The sequence below is a fragment of the Mugil cephalus genome, chromosome 9, assembly GCF_022458985.1.
Source record: "Mugil cephalus isolate CIBA_MC_2020 chromosome 9, CIBA_Mcephalus_1.1, whole genome shotgun sequence".
Classification (NCBI taxonomy): Eukaryota; Metazoa; Chordata; class Actinopteri; order Mugiliformes; family Mugilidae; genus Mugil; species Mugil cephalus.
This window is the reverse complement of record NC_061778.1, coordinates 11,139,022-11,159,763: the sequence shown is the minus strand read 5'-3', so window position 1 is coordinate 11,159,763 and position 20,742 is coordinate 11,139,022. Positions and strand designations below refer to the sequence as shown.

General features: G+C 42.7%; 2 protein-coding genes across 3 annotated transcripts in view; one reads left to right on the top strand and one right to left on the bottom strand.

Annotated features, from left to right (window-relative positions):
• Nucleotides 1–2,691, top strand: part of ift80 (intraflagellar transport 80 homolog (Chlamydomonas)) — a 32,409-nt gene extending 29,718 nt beyond the window's left edge. For both annotated transcript variants that reach the window (XM_047593793.1, XM_047593792.1), the window contains exons 17-20: nucleotides 1,213–1,302; nucleotides 1,430–1,602; nucleotides 1,817–1,940; nucleotides 2,525–2,691. In XM_047593793.1, the coding sequence (XP_047449749.1) occupies nucleotides 1,213–1,302; nucleotides 1,430–1,602; nucleotides 1,817–1,940; nucleotides 2,525–2,635 (498 nt within the window). In that variant the 3' untranslated portion in view covers nucleotides 2,636–2,691. The remainder of the gene's footprint in view (nucleotides 1–1,212; nucleotides 1,303–1,429; nucleotides 1,603–1,816; nucleotides 1,941–2,524) is intronic.
• Nucleotides 2,692–2,845: 154 nt separating this feature from the next.
• LOC125013285 (uncharacterized membrane protein C3orf80 homolog) lies at nucleotides 2,846–7,276 on the bottom strand. The gene has a single exon (XM_047593794.1). The coding sequence runs from the start codon at nucleotides 6,829–6,831 to the stop codon at nucleotides 6,055–6,057; it is 777 nt and encodes a 258-aa protein (XP_047449750.1). The 5' UTR covers nucleotides 6,832–7,276; the 3' UTR covers nucleotides 2,846–6,054.
• Nucleotides 7,277–20,742: the final 13,466 nt, after the last annotated feature.

Genomic DNA, 20,742 nt, shown 5'->3' with positions numbered 1-20,742 from the left:
CCCCACTTCTGGTAAGAGTTTGGTGTGGCTTTTCCCCGAAGGACACTTGTTGTTGTCGGCAAGTGCTCACCTGATAAGAGTGGACACATGAAATTATTTAGAGATATATATAATATTACTGATTCCACTACAAAGTGCGTTTGGTAGAGAAGTTATTGTATCAAGTTTTTTGACCACATCCAGTCGCTGTCAGCGTTACTTTCCGATCAGAGCTGTTTGTCTGGGTGATGGACACTGATTAAAGGGGAAATTACAGAGTGGTGACTCTGAAGTGCAGTTTGCTCAACTGTTGGTGGTTACGGCTCAACTTTAATTAATGCAGCTGCACGAAATAAAGTGGTGACGCATTTGTTTGCATCCATGCATACGTCATACGCACGGCAGAAGTTTACTTTTTTGTTATGTTTTTGTGCTTGTCATGCGTGTTTTTCGACTGACTTGGAGAATGACTACGATGAGGCCTGCCAGGATATGGGCAGGAAGCAGTGGGGACTATAAAGACCCCAGTGCATCCTGCAACAGGATGCACTGGGGTCTTTATTAGTCCCCTTTATAGTTAGAATGACACCATCATACTCACATGCACCGCAAACTGCCTTGAATCAGCCATCTCTGTCGTACGTTGTTTATCGCTGCCGAGAAGCTGTACGTCTCGGCTGAAATGACTTGTGAACGCTGTTTGCATACATCTAAGACTCTTTGTTTTTCACCCTCTCCGTTTCTTTGTTGGTCACTTCAAACGTGAGATATTTTGAGGCTGACTTCCACATAGGTTGCCTTCCATTGATGTTCAAGTCATGGGACCACAAGGGCCACTCAAAAGCCTCGGCTTGCATTTCTTCACAGAGGTTCACAGACTTTAAGAAGCACGCATCTCTCCAGTTTCACATTCTTGACTGACTGCATGACGTCTGAATCCAGAAAGTGCTGATATTTAGTGGAATCCATCCATTTTTATCGTATGCTGCCCCATTTTTCTCCAAAACTACAGCGACACAGTTTTTTTAAAATATTTTTTTGATCTGAAAAGTAAGAATAGGTTAACATTAGAAGTAAGTCTTTTTTTATACACCACATAAGCACTATACAAACTCATTGCGAAATTACAGAATGCAAGAAACAGTAACAAAAAAGAAAACGCATTCAAAAACGTGTCACTGTGTCATACTGAGAAATGCTTTAATTTAAGCTCTGTGCTCCTCATATCCCCAGGACCAGTCTTTGTGGGCTTGTCTCGCCGGTATGGCAATGGCAAACAGGGAGCTGACCGCAGCAGAGATGGCCTATGCTGCCATTGGGGAGGTAATAGCATTAGTTAATGGAAACTTCAATGACACAGACGTATGAAAAATGCCAGAAAGATAAGATATCTCGTTGACAATCTCACTTTTTTTCTCTGCATATCCTCTTCCCTCATATCTCCTTTCAGTTACCTAGGGTGCAGTACATTAACTTCATAAAGGAACAGCCGTCTAAAGAGTCGTCTCTGGCCCACACGCTGATGTTCAGCGGTCAGGTCCAGGAGGCTGAGGCCACTCTGCTGCAAGCCGGTCTCATCTACCAGGCCATACAAGTCAACATTGACCTTTTCAACTGGGAGAGGTAATCATCCTGTTTGTGTGTGCATGTGTGAAGGCTGAGCTGGGAGGAGAGGGGAAATATGAGTAGGTTTGGAGGATGCATTTTCCCGGCAACATTAGGGTTATTTTTAGGATGAGATCTAAAATTAGGCATGAGAGACTAAAAGTAAAGCATGTCTGTTCACACAAGATCTCCGTACACTATGACTATCTGCATCTTGTCTTTTTGTGTCCAGGGCACTGGAGCTGGCAGTCAAACACAAGACCCATGTGGACACTGTGCTGGCCTATAGAGGGAAGTTCTTACAGAAATTTGGCAGGAAGGAGACAAATAAGAGATTCCTTCAGTACTCTGAGGGGGTAAGTTAACACAGCCTATCATCATAAGGAGCAATTTTTAGCCGTAAACTGTGTCTACTTCTAATAGTTTCCCAATGGGTTTTAAATGTTTTATGTATTGCTTATATACTCATAGTGCTTCAGGTTAAAATAGATTATTTCCTGTTGGAAATTAGAGGACCCAAGAAATTAATTAAAGCGAAAAGAAGGAATCTCCCCCACTGAACCTATTCAATATTAGATTGCTTGGGGGAGCAATCTAAGGGTTGCAAAAGCAGAAAGAAAGTTTTAGTTGCGGACTTATCTCTGTAAAGAAAGTCTCAGTGTGATCAGAACTAGAAAGAATACATTAAAACATATCACAGTTTTAAGGCAACCATGTCATCATGTCTGTCAGATAACAGAATAAGAAATGCAGACAATTTACGAAAGTGATTTCTCAATAACAAGGGCGGTGAGTTGCATTTCTTCTTACTTTAATTTAGTTACTCACCCCAGCTTGGGCACCTCTACAATTGGAAGGTTTTATTGATCACTTCAGCTTTGCCGCTCACGCAAATTAAATTTCATCTTAATCCCCCTCTCTCTCTCTCTCTCTCTTACAGGTTGAGGTGGACTGGGACAAAATCCAGGCGAAGATAGAGATGGAGTTGTCTAAAGAGAGAGAGAAAGCTGCTAGCGTCTCTGTGAGGAGCAGTGTGGTCTCACGGCGTTAACTTTCAGGGGGTTTGGCTGTACCTCAGCGTAATAAAGGCATTTTTTATCCACTGTATGATATTCTACAGACATTTATTAACCTAATGTGAAAACAAAAGGGAACAGTTGAAGTTGCAAAGGTTAACAGGTCACAAAGACACTACACTATACCCATACTTTTGTGACATAAGCTCTAACATTCGAGCAGAACAGCAGTGGCTGCCACTGTGGGTAGATGACAACACTTTTGATAAGAGTATCTCTGTTTCTCATCAGTAGAAAGGGACAGAGACTGGTTTTGAGTTCAAAATTGATTGCTGTCTTTTTTTCCATTAGTCCAAAATTGACTTGCTTCCTCGTGCACAAATGCGTGGTTTGTGTGTCAGTAATGTTACACTTTTTATATGGAAAAATATTTTTACATTTTATGTGTTCAAAAACATTGCCTTGTGGAAACACTAGAAACATGTCACTTAATAAAACCGTACATATTTATTCAAAATATCTCTATTTTTCACCTTTAATGTCTTGACACTTGACAGGTTTCACACAAAGATCCGAGTATCTTTGAAAGCGAGGGGTGTTTTTCCAGCGCTGCGCACACGCCCAGACGCTATTTCGAGGTTCACGTGTGGTTTACAATCCAATATATTTACACTAGTGCTTCTCTTTGAATTATTCTTGTATTTCCTCTTCTGCTGAGGTGTGAAACCAACTGCTTGCCAAGGAGCTCCACCCCCTGGTTGGCAGCGTGCCAGTGCATCAGCAGACCTTTATAGGCTATCCATCTCCTTCCATCTGTGGCCATGGGGGGAGAAGATCTGCCTCCAGAAACGACTTGTAGACTTTATCACGAGGATGTGGACAGATATGGACAGATTCGGTAGAAAGTGATCAGCACAATCCCAGAAACTGTGAGTGAAGCTGAAACAGCAGTAGATGTAGGAAAACCTCTTAAGTGGGTTCATTCTCTCATGCTGTTTTTTTTTCTTTCCTCAGTACCCTGCGAATTTAGCTTCTTCCCTCTTTCTCAAACTCACAGTCTTTATCTTATTTTACTCCCTCCATCTGCGCTACGTTTGTGGGCTTACTCACTCAGCGATAAAACACAGTTGTCCAGACCAAACACCATTAATCTATGAAAAGATTTATCAGTGAGGAGTCAGATTTCACAGTGGCCACACACATTGAAAAGGAGAATTTAAATCATGCATTCAGACTCTACTGTACCAAATCTTAGTGATTTTACTGAATAAATATACTGCATATTTCTCTTTTGTTTAACCGCAGCGCTGTATGTTAAATAACTGGGCAGTTGTCGCAGATCAGATTGATAGCCAAGTAATGCAACTCATCCAAGACTACACTTCCTGGAAATAATGTGGAATTTATGAGGACAATAATTATCATTGATTTTGCTTGTGTAGTTAAACTGTAAATAGAATAACAGGATCATGTTCCGGATCGCCTGAGCGCACATTTTATATTCACATTTTGTTTCCCCGGGCGCACCAATACGCTTCGTATTGTGTACATTTGAGGAAAACGGCGCCACGGATGCAATAAGCTGTAACGTTCTAGCTTAGATCCAGGAGCTGGTCCACAATGACTACGAGGGAGAGAGCGAAACACAGCATTCGCACCTCCTACGGTCAGGGCAGCACTCATACGTGGCTTCATGCATCCTAAGGTCGCATACTTCACCTCGTCTACCCATCAGTGGGTTTTAATGCTTTTTTAAGTGCAAACTGCTCCCAACCACAAATTTCCCTCAGGAAAAGAAAGCCATCAGTGATCACTACTGGCTCTGCCACCATTATCTGGCGGTATTGGATTTCACAAGCCACCACAATCACACTTAGACTTTTAGTGTGAGGAGCATTAGAGGAGTTCAAGGTCTCTAATTTTGAAGGCTGTAGATTCGCACAAATACACGGTTCTTCTTCTGCATCTTAACGGCAGCTTAAAATCCGTAAAAGTTTCGCTTATTGCGATGAAGAAGAAGACATTGGTTGCACTGCTGGGTACCTTCACTGTTCTATGCATTGGTCTAGGTTTGATAAGGTGTGGTGTGATAAGGTGTGGTATCTCCTTGTGCATCTTTAAATGGGTAATACGATGCACCTAATGTTTACTCCTAACTAGTCTCATAACTAATGTAGTCAACTAATTAAGTAGATTAGTAGGTTACGTAAGAAAGCAAACACGTTTTGTTCCTCAAATGTGATTATTTTTTACAGTGCTGATCATTTAAACCAAGCACATTGAAAATCACAATTCACACATGTTCTTTTTGGCTTCTAATTAACGAGACAGGAAAAATTTGAAATCTATCGTTCCAAGACACCTGATTCAAGGGTTTGTGTGTAATTAGGCTTTCGGGTCGTAACGCCTTCTTGTCTATGAACCAATATGCAAACGATATCCTCAGCCTGCATCTTCAGATCCCTCTGCCAGAACAAAGAAATTACTGCCGCCTGCCTCATTGATGTTTTAGTGTTAGTGCTGCTTGGGAGCAGCAGTTCTGATCTTGTCTGCTGCCCTGAAAATACAGCTTGGGTTTCTTGGCAGACTGCGCCATGTCAGTATGCCAGCTGTAATCTCTGCCATTGTTTTTTTCCTGAATTCACAACCTAAGAGACACTACATGTAGCTCCGGGGCTAGTAAGGCTCCCCGGATCTGAGCGTGTTTTTTTAAAAATTACACCTCCTGCTGTGGCTCCTCTTGCAGCAGACATATCAAACGCGACTCAGGCCACTGACAAAATGCTCATTTATCAGTTTCCAGTGAAATGCGTGAGCAGAATATTGCCTTTCATGCTCATGGGCTATAAACTCACAGGCTCCAGAGCCGGCTTGATCAAAACGTGTTCCCCAAAAAGTATTAAAATTGATAATAATCCCTCTTTCAGTCCACATTTCAGGTTAGTGAGGGGGGCAAAAAAATAAATTATTCCTTTTGGATGCAAATTCAAGGAAGAATGCATAAAAGAATAGGGTTTTTTTTCTCTCTTTCTCTCTTCAAGTCCAGCAGAATATTTAGCAATAAGAACAAGAAAGGACGAGAATGTGTTTCACGGTGCCACTTAAATTGAGGTGCTGAAGTAAAACTTAATGCGATTGTACCGGAGCCAAATTAGCTGTTCCCAACACAAAGCACGTCAATTCCAGCCCCCTTCGCTTACTTTATAATCTCTTTTACTTGTCCCAAGCGGTCATTTGCATACAAAAGGCGGATAATCCTCCATAATCTTAGAAACACGTACATTTTCTCAGCCTCCTCCTTTATTATTATTACTATTATTGTATATATATATATTTTTTTTTTACATTCAGGATTATAATTGCACTTGAGTTTGTGTCTCTGCAAGATAATCACCCTGATAATAGTAAAATAAGAATACTACAGTGTCTCTGATGTCCTCGCCTCTGTGATCCGTCAAACTGAGTTCCGAGATGTCCTTGGGCTCTGCTGCGGTCCTGACATCTCCAGGACATCCCGCCTCTGCTCCCCGGATCTCGGTCCTGTTGCTCTCCCTCTGCCCTGACCGCCCCTCTCGTTCTCAGACAACAAGTTATCGTCAGACCGGTCCCTGTGCATCTCCTGCATGCTCTCCTCATACGTGGGCAAATATTTAACCTCGTCGTAGGCTGGCAGGTTCGGGGAGGCGAAGTCCCCGATGCTGTATTCTGGGTACCGGTCCAGCAGGGTGTCCTGGGACGCCGACGCGTGCCCGTGAAAGAGGGAGGGCTCCTCGCTGCGGTCGTCGTGCGGGAGCCGGCGGGGCCGCGGGCAGATGATCCGCTGGATGAAGTAGCCCATGGCGAAGAGCAGCAGCAAGATCAGGATGCCCGACAGCTTCCGCGTGAACCAGCCCACGTTGTCGAAGAATATGTGGATGGGGAGCCTGCAGCAGCGCACCGTGGAGGTGGCACTGCCGTTCCCGGTGACGGTGGGCGGACAGCACTGCTGGCCGTTGCCGCACTGGACCCCCGAGCAGCTCTGGAGGGCTTGGCAAGCCGAGATCAGGCATGCCGACAAGAAGGTGCCAGTGCACGCCGTTCTGCCGCCGCCCGGCAGACGGGGCATCATTTCTGGATCTCCCCCGGCTCCAAAGCAGCGCGATGCACGCCTTTGCGTCGCCCGATGTTGTGATGTCAAAGTCCGTTCAGGTGTTTTCAGGGCTGCATCTCTTTCCAGCTGTGCTCTAATCATGTGCTGTCACAGCCTCTGCAGCGCGGAGCGGGACAGCAGGTGCCCCCCTGTCGAAGATGACCTGTCTGCTGTAGTATAGACGATTGGAGTGGAGCAACGTCAGTGTCTGGAGGGAGCAGTGATGAGAATCATGAATAATCTTACATCATTATACGTGAAGACACTTTCATCAGGTCCACGGCGTGTCCTTATACCAGTGAAACCCACTGAAACGGTCCCCATCCTTTGGCATTGTCATATTCAACCAGAAGAGACGCGGGTTTAGTCGTTCCATATCAAAAAGGCCCTCTCACTGAGCATAATATTCGCCACATTGTGATTTGTACTGTTACACTACTAGGTAAGAGTCAATAAAGACTCATGCAGATGTAGGAGGAGGGGTGGATCCATGGGTGGGGGAGTAAAAATCCATGCTCAATGCTCAGTAATTGCTCAAACTAATCTCCATCCTGTAATGGTGGCGGAGATACTTAGATAATTCCCTCTGGAAAAATACAGAAATAATCACATATAAACCATCTGCACTGAAAATATCTGGTGTAAAATGTAAAATTCAGTCAGACATCAAAAGTAATAGTACAGATATTTTGCTTCTGAACATTCAGAAATTGATGGATTACAATTTTAGATGCGTTAAGGTATCAGTAATTGACATTTTAAGGTTACAGTTGACTAAACTGGAGCCAAATGTGCCTCATATTAAGATATTTTGCCTGTCTGTGAAGTAGCCTCGGTAAAAATCTGTCCAAGTGTAGTGAAGCACATCGGGAAAGAAAAAGTCCAGTGCAAAAATGAAAATACGGGATTAAAGTGCAAGTTTCTAAAACCCCCGTCCAAGTCCCCAGATCCCACTTCATGATCCATTCCCCCCAAACGGCTGAACCAGGCTTTAACCCTCACTGAATCCAGAATGGATAAAGTGCCAGATATAACCAGTAATGGTTGATGGCCCTGATATGAGGCGCCAACAGATCTACCTCGCTCATAAAAAATGAATAGTTCTTGCAATGTGGGTTGTAATTGGCCCCCATTAGAAGAGTGTCTAGGTTCATATTAGTTCAGCATCACCCTGGAGAACCATGTGTCTGCTGCATTGAATAACAGAACCATAAAACTCCAGGTTAAACGACAGCTTCCTCGCACAAGGTGTTAATTTACACTGAAGAAGTCCCTTTAGATCGCATCAAACAATAATAGCTGGCTCACTAAGCTTCTCTACAAGTGTTGGATATAAACTGATTAGTGAAACTAGTCTGCATAAATCAGTATGTTGCAGTGAATTAGTGACTTTACAGATCATTTTCTTGGGTTAACCAATGCTTATAAGACTTTTTGGGTGTAGGATCTAAGACGATTGTTGCCTCTTTTCTGCAGTGAACAGGATTTGTGACACTAAGGCAGGACAAAGAAGAAGAATACAGCCTGTAACTGTAATTTAAATAAAGAAGACTGTAGTGATAAGACGCAGCCTTTTCAGCCTTCTTAGTGTAAATTGTGGCAAATCCTTTCAAATCACAGGAACATTTCACCCTGTCCTGTCGTCATGTTACTGTTTGTCGCTAATAGCCGGTCTGTATTCCTTTCTTTCCTAAACAAGGCCTAATGCACAGTACAACAAATCCAATTACTGGAGCATTATGACATGAAATTCAGTAGAAGGGTAGGATCATGCAACCTAATTTATGCAGCATCGCATTTCTTTCTGTAATCTGTCTCGATTAGGGAAATGTGATCGTAAGGCAACCTTCTAACCAAATAAACAATCAATAGCCTCTGAGCCGTGGCTCTTAGAGTTGAGAAACCCTATTCAGTCCATTGTTTTGAGGGCTTTCCCAGCATTTCTGCTACTCAGTAGGTTCTTATTGACAAGTACAGGGAACAGCTGCTATTTTTGCTCACAGCTTTCTCACTCCACAGTGTCTGGAAAGTGAAAAAAAAAAAAAAAAAATGCTTCTACGTGCACGGTAGAGAGGAAACAAATAGTCATTTTAGTCACTCAAATAAATCAAAGTGCTAAGATCAGGTCACTGTTCCAGTTTTAGACTCTTTTACCGATCACACAGATGTTACGACATGACAACAGTCCCTTCCCTTTCCTCTCTCGTTTGCCTTTAGCCTCTCACCATTTCTCCTCCTGACGTTTGTTTCTAACCAATCGCATCCTGCCGCCTTTTCCTCTAAGTTCACCGCAAAGTGATGCTCTCGTCCGAGTGAGATTGATTGAACGAGTTCTTGCTTTATCTACCTCTTTTTCGGCTCTTTCTCATCCTCCGACCGTTTGGGAGCGGCAGCTCTCAGCATCAAACTAATTGTCTGACCGACTGCATCCCAGAGGAAGGCTTCATTTCCCAGTATCTGTAGCGTGTTTACTGTGAGCGTCTCTGTCGTGAGATTTGAGCACTGTTTGTGAAATGGGTTTGAGACGAGACCAAAGTTTACACACAACAAATCGGTTAACGCCGGCAACACAAAGGCTACTGTGCTCCCGTTGCGTTAACTTACACAACAGTTTGAAGTTTCGACCTCCTGTATGTCCAACAATTTAAGTGATAACACACTGACTGTACTATAAAACTGTAATAAATGTGCTCTGCTGTGTGCTTCCATTAATCTGGCACAAAGGTCTCTTGTGTTGTGCTTAATAATTCAGCCTTATGGGGTCCATTAGCCCCGCGTAATGATGAATGGCGGCGTTCATTTTCACTTGTCAGAGATGTTGATGCACAGGCCTCCCAACAGTCAATGTCACGGTTATCACGCTTGCATTAATTATGAAACAAAGAAAGCCTTGTCAGGCCTCTGGCTTTGTTAATGGACCCACTGATGGCTCTGGCTTTTGCTTTGTTTGCTCCAGAGCAGAAGTCATAACCTCAAGGTTCCTGCACCGAGACCACCTTCAGCCTCTGCAGCTTCTCTACTCGCTCCATTTGAGGAAACGGCGCGACTTGTGCAATGATACGACACGCAGGCACACACCGCACAAAGGGGCTCTCTCTGCGTAAGAATAGCTGCGTCCGAATTTTAAGACCGAAATGTAAGTTTTGGGTTATTTAATGTGCAAGAGTGTGCAAACGCTGTATCTGCGCAGGATACGTGTGTGTGTGTGTGGGTGGTGTCATCAGCGTCTGTGTATTCCCATCAGCTTGAACTCTAATAAAAAGCAGGGCCTGCAGTCAGTGTAGCTTGTGTGAATCCAGAAAAGTCCCACACCACTGCAGCTATTTCACACCCACATACTTCCCCTAATCTTATCGCTGTGCTGGCTCGGAGGTCTTAAAGTGTACGGGCTTGTGTGTGTGTTGCGAGGATGGGGCAACTGTATTTATGTTTTAGTTTGTTTGTGTGGGTGTCTTTGTAAGGTTTCAAACATTTCTTTTTTTTCCTTTTTTTTTTTTTGGTTTTAACATCAATGGGCGAAATGCGGTAGCGGGGGACGTGACAAATGGGAGCGAGGACAAGTGACGTGGCGCAGGTCACCGGGCAGATTTTTTTTTCGGGGGGGGTTCTGAACAAGCATGTGGATGTGGTAACTTCTAGCAAATGCAGTACATTTGAGAGAAAGTGCTCGCCTGTTACCTTAATGTGGCTTGTTCTGCCGGCTTTGTGTAGCTTTTGGCGTAGGGATGAATCAGAATCCAGACTTCCTTTGAGGAGAAGGACTCGAAAACTGCTCCGAGAGGCCAAAAACATCCTCACCAGAAGTGAGAAGGGTAAAATCCCTTTTCTGTCTCCCGGGAATCACTCTCTGTGCTCTTAATAAATCAGATGCTTGGGAGGTTTGTGCTGAGCCGGACTTTTTGACTTTATGGTGAATAACTGCATAAGGTTGCCCTCACGGTGATCTTCGGCCATAATAGACTGCTCTCATTTAGACGAGTTTGATGGGTAATAGCAGTAAGTGACTTGACTCAGCAGTGTTGCTTTTTGTTGAAATTGGCACCGCATCTTTCCAGGAAAGTTTTTATAAAGAATACTGTAAATCACCCGCAGTATTTTTGACCTCGTGGTAAGGAATCAGTTGACACTACTATCTGTTAATTGCGTGTTATTCAAGACAGCATTTTGCTTTTTACTGCGCTCGATTTCGTGTTATTATTTAGCTGAGAGGGTAGAAGTTTGGCATCAGATTAAAAGAGGCCTTTACTGTAATTAGTCCGTCGCCTCTCTCAAGATTTAAATAAATTTTTCCCACATATGAATTGTGAGACAGACAGATTTAATGGAGCGAGTTCTCATCAGAGGGAGGTGACTGTGGAGTATTAAGGGGCTGACACACCGCTTTTCCACGTCTGCTAAAAAGCCCCAAAGAACAAGGACAGCCTAATTTTCCCCTATAAGATAACCCGTCTACCACCCAGCTGCCAGTGACTCAAACGCACATGTACGCACCAGGCACCTGGAGGTTAAATATAGGATAAAGTTTTCCCATTCCCATGTGTTGTGAGCGGGGGCGGAGGGCAGGGGATTTTTGACCCCCTGCCTCCGCACTAGTGAGTGCTGAGTCACACTCAAAGGGGAAGGGAGGGGGGGTCTCTGTCTCAGAAGGTGACTGTAACATGGCTCCATCCTTCTCACCAAACGCCCACGTTGCATCCCAGGCCGTCTGCGGCCCCTGAATGCAGCGTTCCCTGGGGAAACACTGAAAATAAGCCATTAGCAATATGGAGAGAAAGCAGGATGATGAAGAGAGGCAGTAACGCAACACACATTATATAAAAAACACACACACACACACAGACACACAGGCCAGGAAGAATGCCATGCTTTATGTAATAAATAGAAGAGGGCTGGTCAACTAAAAAAAAAAAAAAAAAAAAACCCAACCAAGTTCCCTAGAGACGTTGCGGACACTAGCCTCTCTTTTTTTCCCCCTCTTGTTGCCTAAATTATGGCCTCTATTCCTCTGTTGTTTCCCACCACCCAGTTTCATGGATGTCCAGAGACAGGAAATCTGTTAATGTGTGAAAATGCACAATAATTTAAACCATTCCTCCCAACGGAAGATTCTCAAGACCTTCTCGGCGGGACTGTGTAGGTGTCAAACGCTAACAGCATCAAGGACAGATGCAAAACTTTGGATCCATATCAAGAAGTTTGCTCACTCAGACAAACCTTTACTTCGCACTGTTGTCAAGATGCTGGGGCGGAAAAACTTAAGCACGGTATGGTGGTGGTTAGCATTCGGTGGGTACACAACCGTCTCCTCCCAGCGCCCGAAGACGTTCTCATCTCAAGCTGCAACCATACACTGTACTGTTGTATATAAGCTGATTTACTATATCTTTCCCTCAATCCAGAATGTCTATTTTGTATCTGTTTTTTTTTTTTTTTTGGTCCCTTTGCATGTTGTTCATTTCGATTTTTCATTTTTTCCATTTTTCTGTATGCCGTGAACATAAAGGGAAACTGACAATAAAGAAATCTTAAACCTCAATTGTCCGATTGTGTAAGTGTGTGTGTCTCTTTAGCCAGGGAATGAATGACATAATATTTAACTCAATAAGTTTGACATAAATTAAAACACGCTGGAACAAGCAGATATACAGCTGCATTCAGACTGAATGGTTTAATAGCGTAAAAACTGTTTAGCGATGGATTGCTGTGAGTTTTCTTTGACTGTCGTGGTCCTCAGATGACAAATTCTTATTTAGTCATACTTACAGTGTCAAATGGGTCCAAGAGCCTATGTGCCCCCTCTTGTGGTATTTATGTGTTTGAAAGTGGACATTTCCTGAAAGTTCCTACGCTAGCTTCAAATTTTGAGTTTGCGGTTCGGACGTGGGACGATGTGTACATGAAATGCCTCGTGTTCAAGTGGTAGAATCAGCTGTGTGTAGTGATGACACTGCTGCTAGTTAGTGTCTAGGAAATGTCAAGACAAAGTGAAGCAGCTTGAGACAGTTGCGGATATCAACATTCTCCTCACACTTGTTAAAAAATAATAATTATTGAATTACAATATATTACCCATTAACTTCCACCAATTCTAAAAACATGAGCACACTCATCGCATCTTCCAAAAATTTCCACTTACAAAGTAGTGAACGCCACGAGAGGGGTGATGTATTTTCTCCATCTTCTCACTACGACATAAAACAGGGCCCCATCTGGGACGAACCACAAGTTCAAGAGCTGGGCCGACCTTGCTTAGGTTGTCAGAAAGAGTGGAGGCCATGTTACTTTTTGGTGAATACATGGAGTTTTTCTTTGTAATTTTATAAAATGGCAATATTCCAAAAGACCTTCGGGCCTTTGAAGTACTTGCCAGTCATCTTGCTAAACAGATGAACTTGGTGACCTCGAAACGTTGACAGCTTCCTGGAAGAAATGTTCTCACAAATTGCAGCCATTGTTGCCGCTTACGCTAAGTATTTGGTGCACATGTTCCCATGTTGCAGTTAGGTAACGCTGCATGCAGATACAACGAATAAGGATGGCTGTAAAGATCGTAAGTCAGCATGTTAGCTCCTTCACTGTTAGCATGCTAACGTGATGAAACAGGTTAGCTAGTCCACAGTGTCAACAGCTAGAAAGAGTCTTACTCTTTCGTCACACTTTCACCCCTTTCCTCATCCACCCTCTGTAATAATTGAATGGAAAGTCCTCACATTTCTACACTTTTGAACATTAATTCCTCTCGTCATCAGTGGCAGAAAATGGGGACGCCGCAGTGTATCAAGCAGCTTTTCAGACACCGGGGCTAACTCCCGACTGAAACTGTTATTTCAGATGTCATCGTCTGAATCATACACTGGAAATAGGGAACAAAAAAGTGTAGAGACCGTGTGGGTAAGATTAAAATACCCCGGGGGACTCATAAAACATCTCTACCCAAGGGGGGGGGTGAAAAAGAAAAAAAAGATGACGACAGCATGATGACAACGGCATGCTGAAGTAACGACTGAAAAACAAAAAAAGTACAAAAATGGGGATGGAGAACAAAGAAATACACACATTGTGTAGTCAAAGTGAAATCAAAGTCAGATAGGGTGTGTTGTAGTGAGTGAACTCACGAGTTTAGTCATTAGCTTTTGTTCCAAGTCCAGGAGCTGTCTGCTATTAAACAAAGGTGTGAATCATTTTCCCCTTGTTAATTCAAAAGCCATGTATCTGGTTTTATATACACACATTTTTTTATTCTTTCTTATAAATTTTATAGAACTGCCAACTCTTGGGCCCATACATTATACATCATATCCTCGCACAGGATTGAACCAGGTTGCCTCTCAAATCGCTCACGGTTGAATGATCTTCGGAGCCTCTGTCCCATTTTCTCTAATGCAAAGGTGTTGCTCTTTGTACCTGTTCACCCCTCTCCAGCGTCTTTATGCAGGGCTGCGGCAGGCGCTTTTGTTACTGTGGATCTTTCCGGTGATAACTCAGCCCTGATGGCAAAATGGCCCACTGAAACTGAATGGATATGGCGCTCCTCATCTCCGCGGTAAGGGGACACCTTTTGTGCGTTTGTGTGCGTGAATTCATGTATGTTATAAAGGGAAGGCTTGAGAACACCAAGGTATGGGTTTCCTTCCTCCCGCATGTAGTTATCTTTATGCGCTGTGTGGATGTGTGTTATTTTTGAGTGTGAGTCTGTGCAAAGGATAATGAGTCCGCACAATGAGCGGCTCGTATTAACCCTCTAGGGTGCGTGACATCATCGTTTCCAAACAGGTTGGTCGATCTATAAAAAAAAAAAAAAAGAGCCCTGTCATAATACACACACACACACACACACACACACACAATGAAACACTGTTTTAACTGCGCCACAGAGGAGAGAGAAACTTTGACGTTTCCCAATACCTGTTTTTAAAACTATATCTCGGTTTCAGCTTTTTATGATTATAACACAACATATATATATAAATTAATTCCAGGGGTATTTTTAAGCCACTTGGGTTGAGTTCAAGAAAAGACTTAAAGCTTTGAGACTCAAGTTTTTCCAGTTTATCGATGCCCGGTATGTTAATTACAACAGCACAAAAGCCAAAAGCCCAACAAATGCTTTACACACACACATATCTATATGTATAAATATATATTGGAAATAGTGCACTGAATGTCCAGTGGCGCCCAAATCTGATCAAATCTTTTCTATGAGAGTGAAACACACAGCAGCTCAGTATTTTTATCCGTCCGTGACAGGGCTCTATTGATGTCAGCGTTGCTCTGTCAATCCACCACTTTCAGGCTGAAATATCTCAACAACTATTTAATGAATTCAGATGACATTTCGTACAAATGCTACAAATCCCCAACAGATGGATCCCGCTGACTTTGGTGGAATGTACCCAAGTACGTTTGCTCAAGCATTGCACCTAAACTGGACGCACTCTGCTTGTTCAAACTTTGCACGTTTACAAGCCCGTATCTCTAAATCTGGCGACTTTGGATTGGATACTTTTCTTCCAAATTGCAAGATTAAGTGCTGCTTTATGGGTTGGGGACACTCTCCTACTTAAGGCTACAAATCCTCTCGGATTAGTTGGAAAATTGTTTGTCACAAAGATAGCTGTTCTGCTGAGCTCATGAAAAGGTGACATTTTAGAGGTATGTGCTCCTCGCGGCCCAGCGCTGCAATGATCTTATCAACGTCTTATCATTAAACCACCCAAAAGTATCTTAACTCAGCTTCGTATTAAACATCTACAGCAGTGAAGTGCAACAAAGTATTTAATGCAGTTTTACTGATTTTAAAGCATGTGGTATATAGTATTTGTTCTTGTAAAATATGTATTTAATTTTGATACTTACAGTTTGTGGATTTGTTTATACTTAAAAATTCACTTTTAAATAGAGGGTATGCACGTGAGGTCAAGCAAAGTCTCCATGGTTACGGCCACCGAGTGGAAAAGAGTGACAGTTGAGCATGAAGATTAGCCACATTAGTTTGAATCATAGACTTGAATGTCATCTAAATTGTAAAATTAATTCAGAGCCATTAATTCAGAGATATATTTTTACCGATACCTCCGAACTGCTATTTCAGTTCCAACAATAAATAACAATACAACAATAAACAGAATAACGTGTGGCCGGACGCTACGGTATTGTATGGCCAACGTTACTTCTCAGTAAAGCTCTTAGCGTTAGCATCTTTTATTTAGCTACGTTTATCATAACTGAAATTACCTAAAACTGAAGCTAACCCACTTTTCCAAATCCATACTAGTTCGTATGGATCGTTGTCGGGTCCAGTTGTCCTTAATTTTATCTGATAATCCACATTTTTCCCGGCCTCGGTGTATTTACTGCTACATTCCGCCATGTTTTTTTCCGCTCAGGGGGGCGTGGTTCCAGGCGGCAGCGACGTTGATGGATACCCTCTATTCAGGACTTTCACCGTTAGCGCAGCATTCTTTCTTCTTTTACTAAAGGATCTGAATATCTTGTCCAACACTGACCTACACCGTGACTTCACTGTGGTGCAACTGTCAAGTCACTGTTTCCATTTATGCAATAAATTAAGTCAGCATCCCCTGTGGGGGTTGGCAGTAACATCTGGTGACGACGTGTCGTGGTTCCCAGGTTATGGTGTCATGCTGACTTTGATTATCTCCTAATGTTTCCTGAAGCTCCACCACAAGATGCAGGTTTTGGGGTGAATCATCCCCCATGGCTACCGGATGGATTGCCATTGTTCACGTTCCTCTCGGGGTGAACTGTGAAAATGTTGGCGATGCCTCAAGTTCTGATACATTCGTCAGGTCAAATATCTGGTTTTACAACCGAATACCTGTGAATCTAAGGGCAATATGATGCAATGGGCAAACATTAGAAGGCTAACATAGTGTATGGGTTAGCTGTACAGAGCTGCTAGGTTGACAGTACACTTCCTCTTGTTAGACATTCATTTATCTGAGGTCCAGTTGATGGAGAAGTGCCCGTATCAAGTCACGAGTCCTCATTTTTGCTCCACACGTCCAAAATAGAGTCTGCGGTTGAAATCTGAAGGCTGTGCTTCTCATAATTTCACACTTTAAATGACTCTCCTCTTCTTCTTCTCAGTTTTCTCTTGCCTTATCCTGTGTTTTCTGTCATTCTCCTGACCTTCCCTGTCTCCCGTCCTCCTCCTCCTCCTCCTCCTTCTCCTTCTCCTCTCTCTTCCACTGCTCATGCTTTATCTCCTCTGATTTCCTGAGGTGCTGGGGATATCGTCTCGCCACTGAGTCTGACGTTGCGCTGTCTCTCCTTGCACAGAGGAGCTGATCTCTCCCTTTAGACTCTGAGACTTGGATAATGTCCCTTTTAGTCTGCCGCATCCCTCTCTCTCACTTTCCTCTCTGCTGCCTGCAAACTACATATCCATTCGTCAAGCTGGACAGGAGGATGGAGGGACGAGGGAGGGAAAAGATCACCCGGATGGAGATCAATAGTGGAGCCCTTGATCCTTTACTCATTCCTCCCACTGGACATCTCAGACACTCACAGGCAGCTCTTCAACCCTCTTTGTTGGACAGTGAGCTTATGTGCCATTAATGGCGACCTTTATTTTTATTTATTTATTTTTTTTATTCCTTTTATCTAAGCATTTACACTCCGATCAATCCTCACGTCAGTGTCACGTATCAAGTTTGAATGTGCATTTTGGCTCAAGGATAATTCAAGCGGACATGTTTTTCTTTTTTTCGTTTTTTGTCCTGCTGACTCGCACTAGTTTTGTTGTCTGATGGGACATCTGGTGGTGTCTTCCTGTAATGCAGCCTGCCGCTCTGATGTGGATTTCTTTTTCCCGCTCAAATTGACCTAGTTGCACTATGGGAGTGCTGGCTGCTTCTGTCAGTGTGGGAGAAAATGTTTAACTATCAAGAATCGTTCAGGACAGGAACTGTTACCCGGAGAATAAACCTCTAAATGTAATAATGATGCATAAATGTGTCCCTCAGTGAGCTCTGTGCGTGTCTAAAATGTTTGCTGGGTTCACTTTAACCTCTGTTATTATTTCAAAATGATTCAGTCTTGTATAATCTCCACCAGCAATCATCAGGAGAAGTACATAACTTAGATCATCTTGTCACAGTTCAATGTTCTGCTGGGGAACTTTTGGACTTGACATTAGTGTGGATGTTACTTAGACATGTAGCACCCACCTAGACCAGACCAGGCACACTGGAGACATATACAGTGTCAGGAAGGTGGTTTTAATGTTCTGGCTGATCGCTGTATGCTCTTAGTATCACTGAGGGTGCTTGAATCGTTTGAATTATTAACTATACCCTCTTCATTACCCATCTCATTCATACAAACCAAACAAAATGCACAGGAATATTCCATGAAAAGATGCTGACATAGGTTATGGTTGTTGGTCTCAACAACAAAACGCTGCCAAACGACTCCATCTTTAAAAAAAAAAAAAAAAAAAAAAAGAACTACAAAAATAACCGTCAGTGGGAGTCCTGATGGAGGATTTGTGCCTGCATGTAGACGTCGAGACTTTTATGTATGACACAGACGAGACGCATCAGAGCATGAACTCAATTCACCCAACGCAGAAAATTACAGCGATAAAGAAAATTCGATGGACATAAATGTTGTGTTTTTTTTGTTTTTTTATTTGCTGCATATTGAAATTACACGACACAGCCAGAGGGTGGAGCTGTGAGCCAGAAGCTGCTGACTCTACTCTTACAAGCGAATCCACAAGTTCATTGAATCAAATCAAACAGAGGTCTCGGTTCAAGTATTTGCTTCTTCCTTTTTCAGTTCTTCACTTATCACAAATTAATAAGAGATCACAATAATGAACCGAAACTGCACTCAACTCTTTCCTTTTTGTAAGTGCACTCACTCCCTCACCTGTCAATTCAGCCCTTTGGTTATTAATTTTAATATTTACTTTTATTACATTTTTTTTTTTTAATTTATATATTTAGTTGATTAATACATTTACTTAATACATTTCCCCTCACATTCGTTCCATTGGTGTTTTATTTTTAATTATTCTCTCTTTTGGAGGTTTTCCTGTGTGGACCTGGCGCTCGGGAAGCGCGCACTTGAACGCCACATCCACATCCGCTTCCACGATGTAGTATTTAGAGAGGGGGATTGTTTCCTTTTGTATTTTCTTTTCTGTTAAGTCTATTAATGTCAATTTAAGAGTAAAATAGTTGTGCTGAAGTTGTTGTATTTAAAAGGGTTTCATTTAAAAACCTTTCTCTCTAAGATTTCAACCTCTGCATCTTAGAGATGGTTTAGTCCGAAGTGTATTTAAGATCATGCGTTGAGGCAGGGGTCATCAACGTTTTTCAGGCCAAGGGCCCTCAAAACTGAAGGAAAGATTAAGTACGGACACATAGAAACATAACAACACAGCAAAACAGTCACGGTAAAAGATACAACATGCATAAGGCTCTTGACCACCGACCCACCCCCACACAATGAATCCCTACCAAATTACTGAAATAAGCACAGTGTTTATTAAACCAGGTTTCTTGATTTATGTGCATCAGTGGTGGGAAGATGTGAATGTGGATTTGTCCTGTGAATGAGAAAACAGCTCCTCACCTTGAGGTATGTTACAACACACTGCTGCAGCTCCCTCTTTACACATAACTTGATGAAACTTACCAGCAGACATTTTAGCCTCCAGTGTCCATCTCATGCCATAATTGGCAGCCCGTGGTAATTTCCAGACTCTTCCGCTCTGACCCTGGACAGATGGAGTCTGCCTTGCCCTGCTCAGAGAACGTCTTTGTCGCACTGGCGCTTTCTCGCAACACGCAGTTTATCATTTCATTCATAAACGAGCTTTTCAGAGGCTTTGACTGAAGTGAGTTGTCCATGTCGGTGGTGGCTGTGTGTTGATATGACCGTCCACTCTCGTCCAAGCAGAACATTCTCACCACGAAGGACGGGAAAGAGGACGGGGAGAAGAGTTGACTGACAGTAAGACAAAAGTGATTAAAAGATTTCAGTTGTTTAAATTTTATGAAACTTTTAGTACATTTCAATGCGCATGTTCACACCAGAGTACAGTGCATTGTTTCACATGATATCAGTGGACATCAGTGTGTTCATCAGTGTGCTCGGTGTGTGTTGGGTGTTCCCAGGAACCAGGAACTACTCTGTGTGGAAGCGTTTTCCACGGGTAAGGATGCAGATTTCCTGCTTTCTCAGCACATTTCTGGATATGAAGAACAATTGTTTCTGTATTTTCCAATTACCTTTCATTTCATCAGGCCTCACTAACAGTGACACTACTACTATTTCTATCTTCTAAGAAAAGAGCACAGGCACAACAGAAATGATTCTGACACTAAAGAAAACAATAACTAAAGTGCACAGCGGATGAAGGGATTTACTAGAGTTAAAAATGCAATGTGGGCAACAATGAACTTCACAGTGTATATGTAGACACAGCAGTAGCGGGTTTTTCTGTATGAGGTTTGTGGACGTGCAAGTCAGTAATAGCAGCAGAAAGGTTCTGTATGATACATTGTAGTGATATGTAAACCAATCAGTCTTATAGATTATTGAATTACACCACATTTATGCACTCAGACCAGATTTCCTAAAAGTTATATTTATAGTATACACATTACAACATTACATTACAATATATAAGAGAGAGACATGATAGATTTGATGATTTCAGTCACTGAACGCGTTAACATCAACGTCAAGAACTGAAACAAAGCTGCTTTAGTTAACGATTAACTAATCCAATCTATGTTCATCATGTTCATGCATCAGCATGTTCATAATCAGGAACAAAAGAATTTGCACTTCTCTTTTCCAAAACGATACACATTAGACGAGCTAAACATTTACGAGAAAAAAAAACATTTGATGGAGGAGCTTTGCGCATCCATCGCGTGTTTTTCGGGGAGGGCGGACCCGTGGGTGGGGGGGGGACTCATCCCGCCAAAGAACCCTATTCTGACCTAATAACAGGGTGGGTTGCAGCGCCCG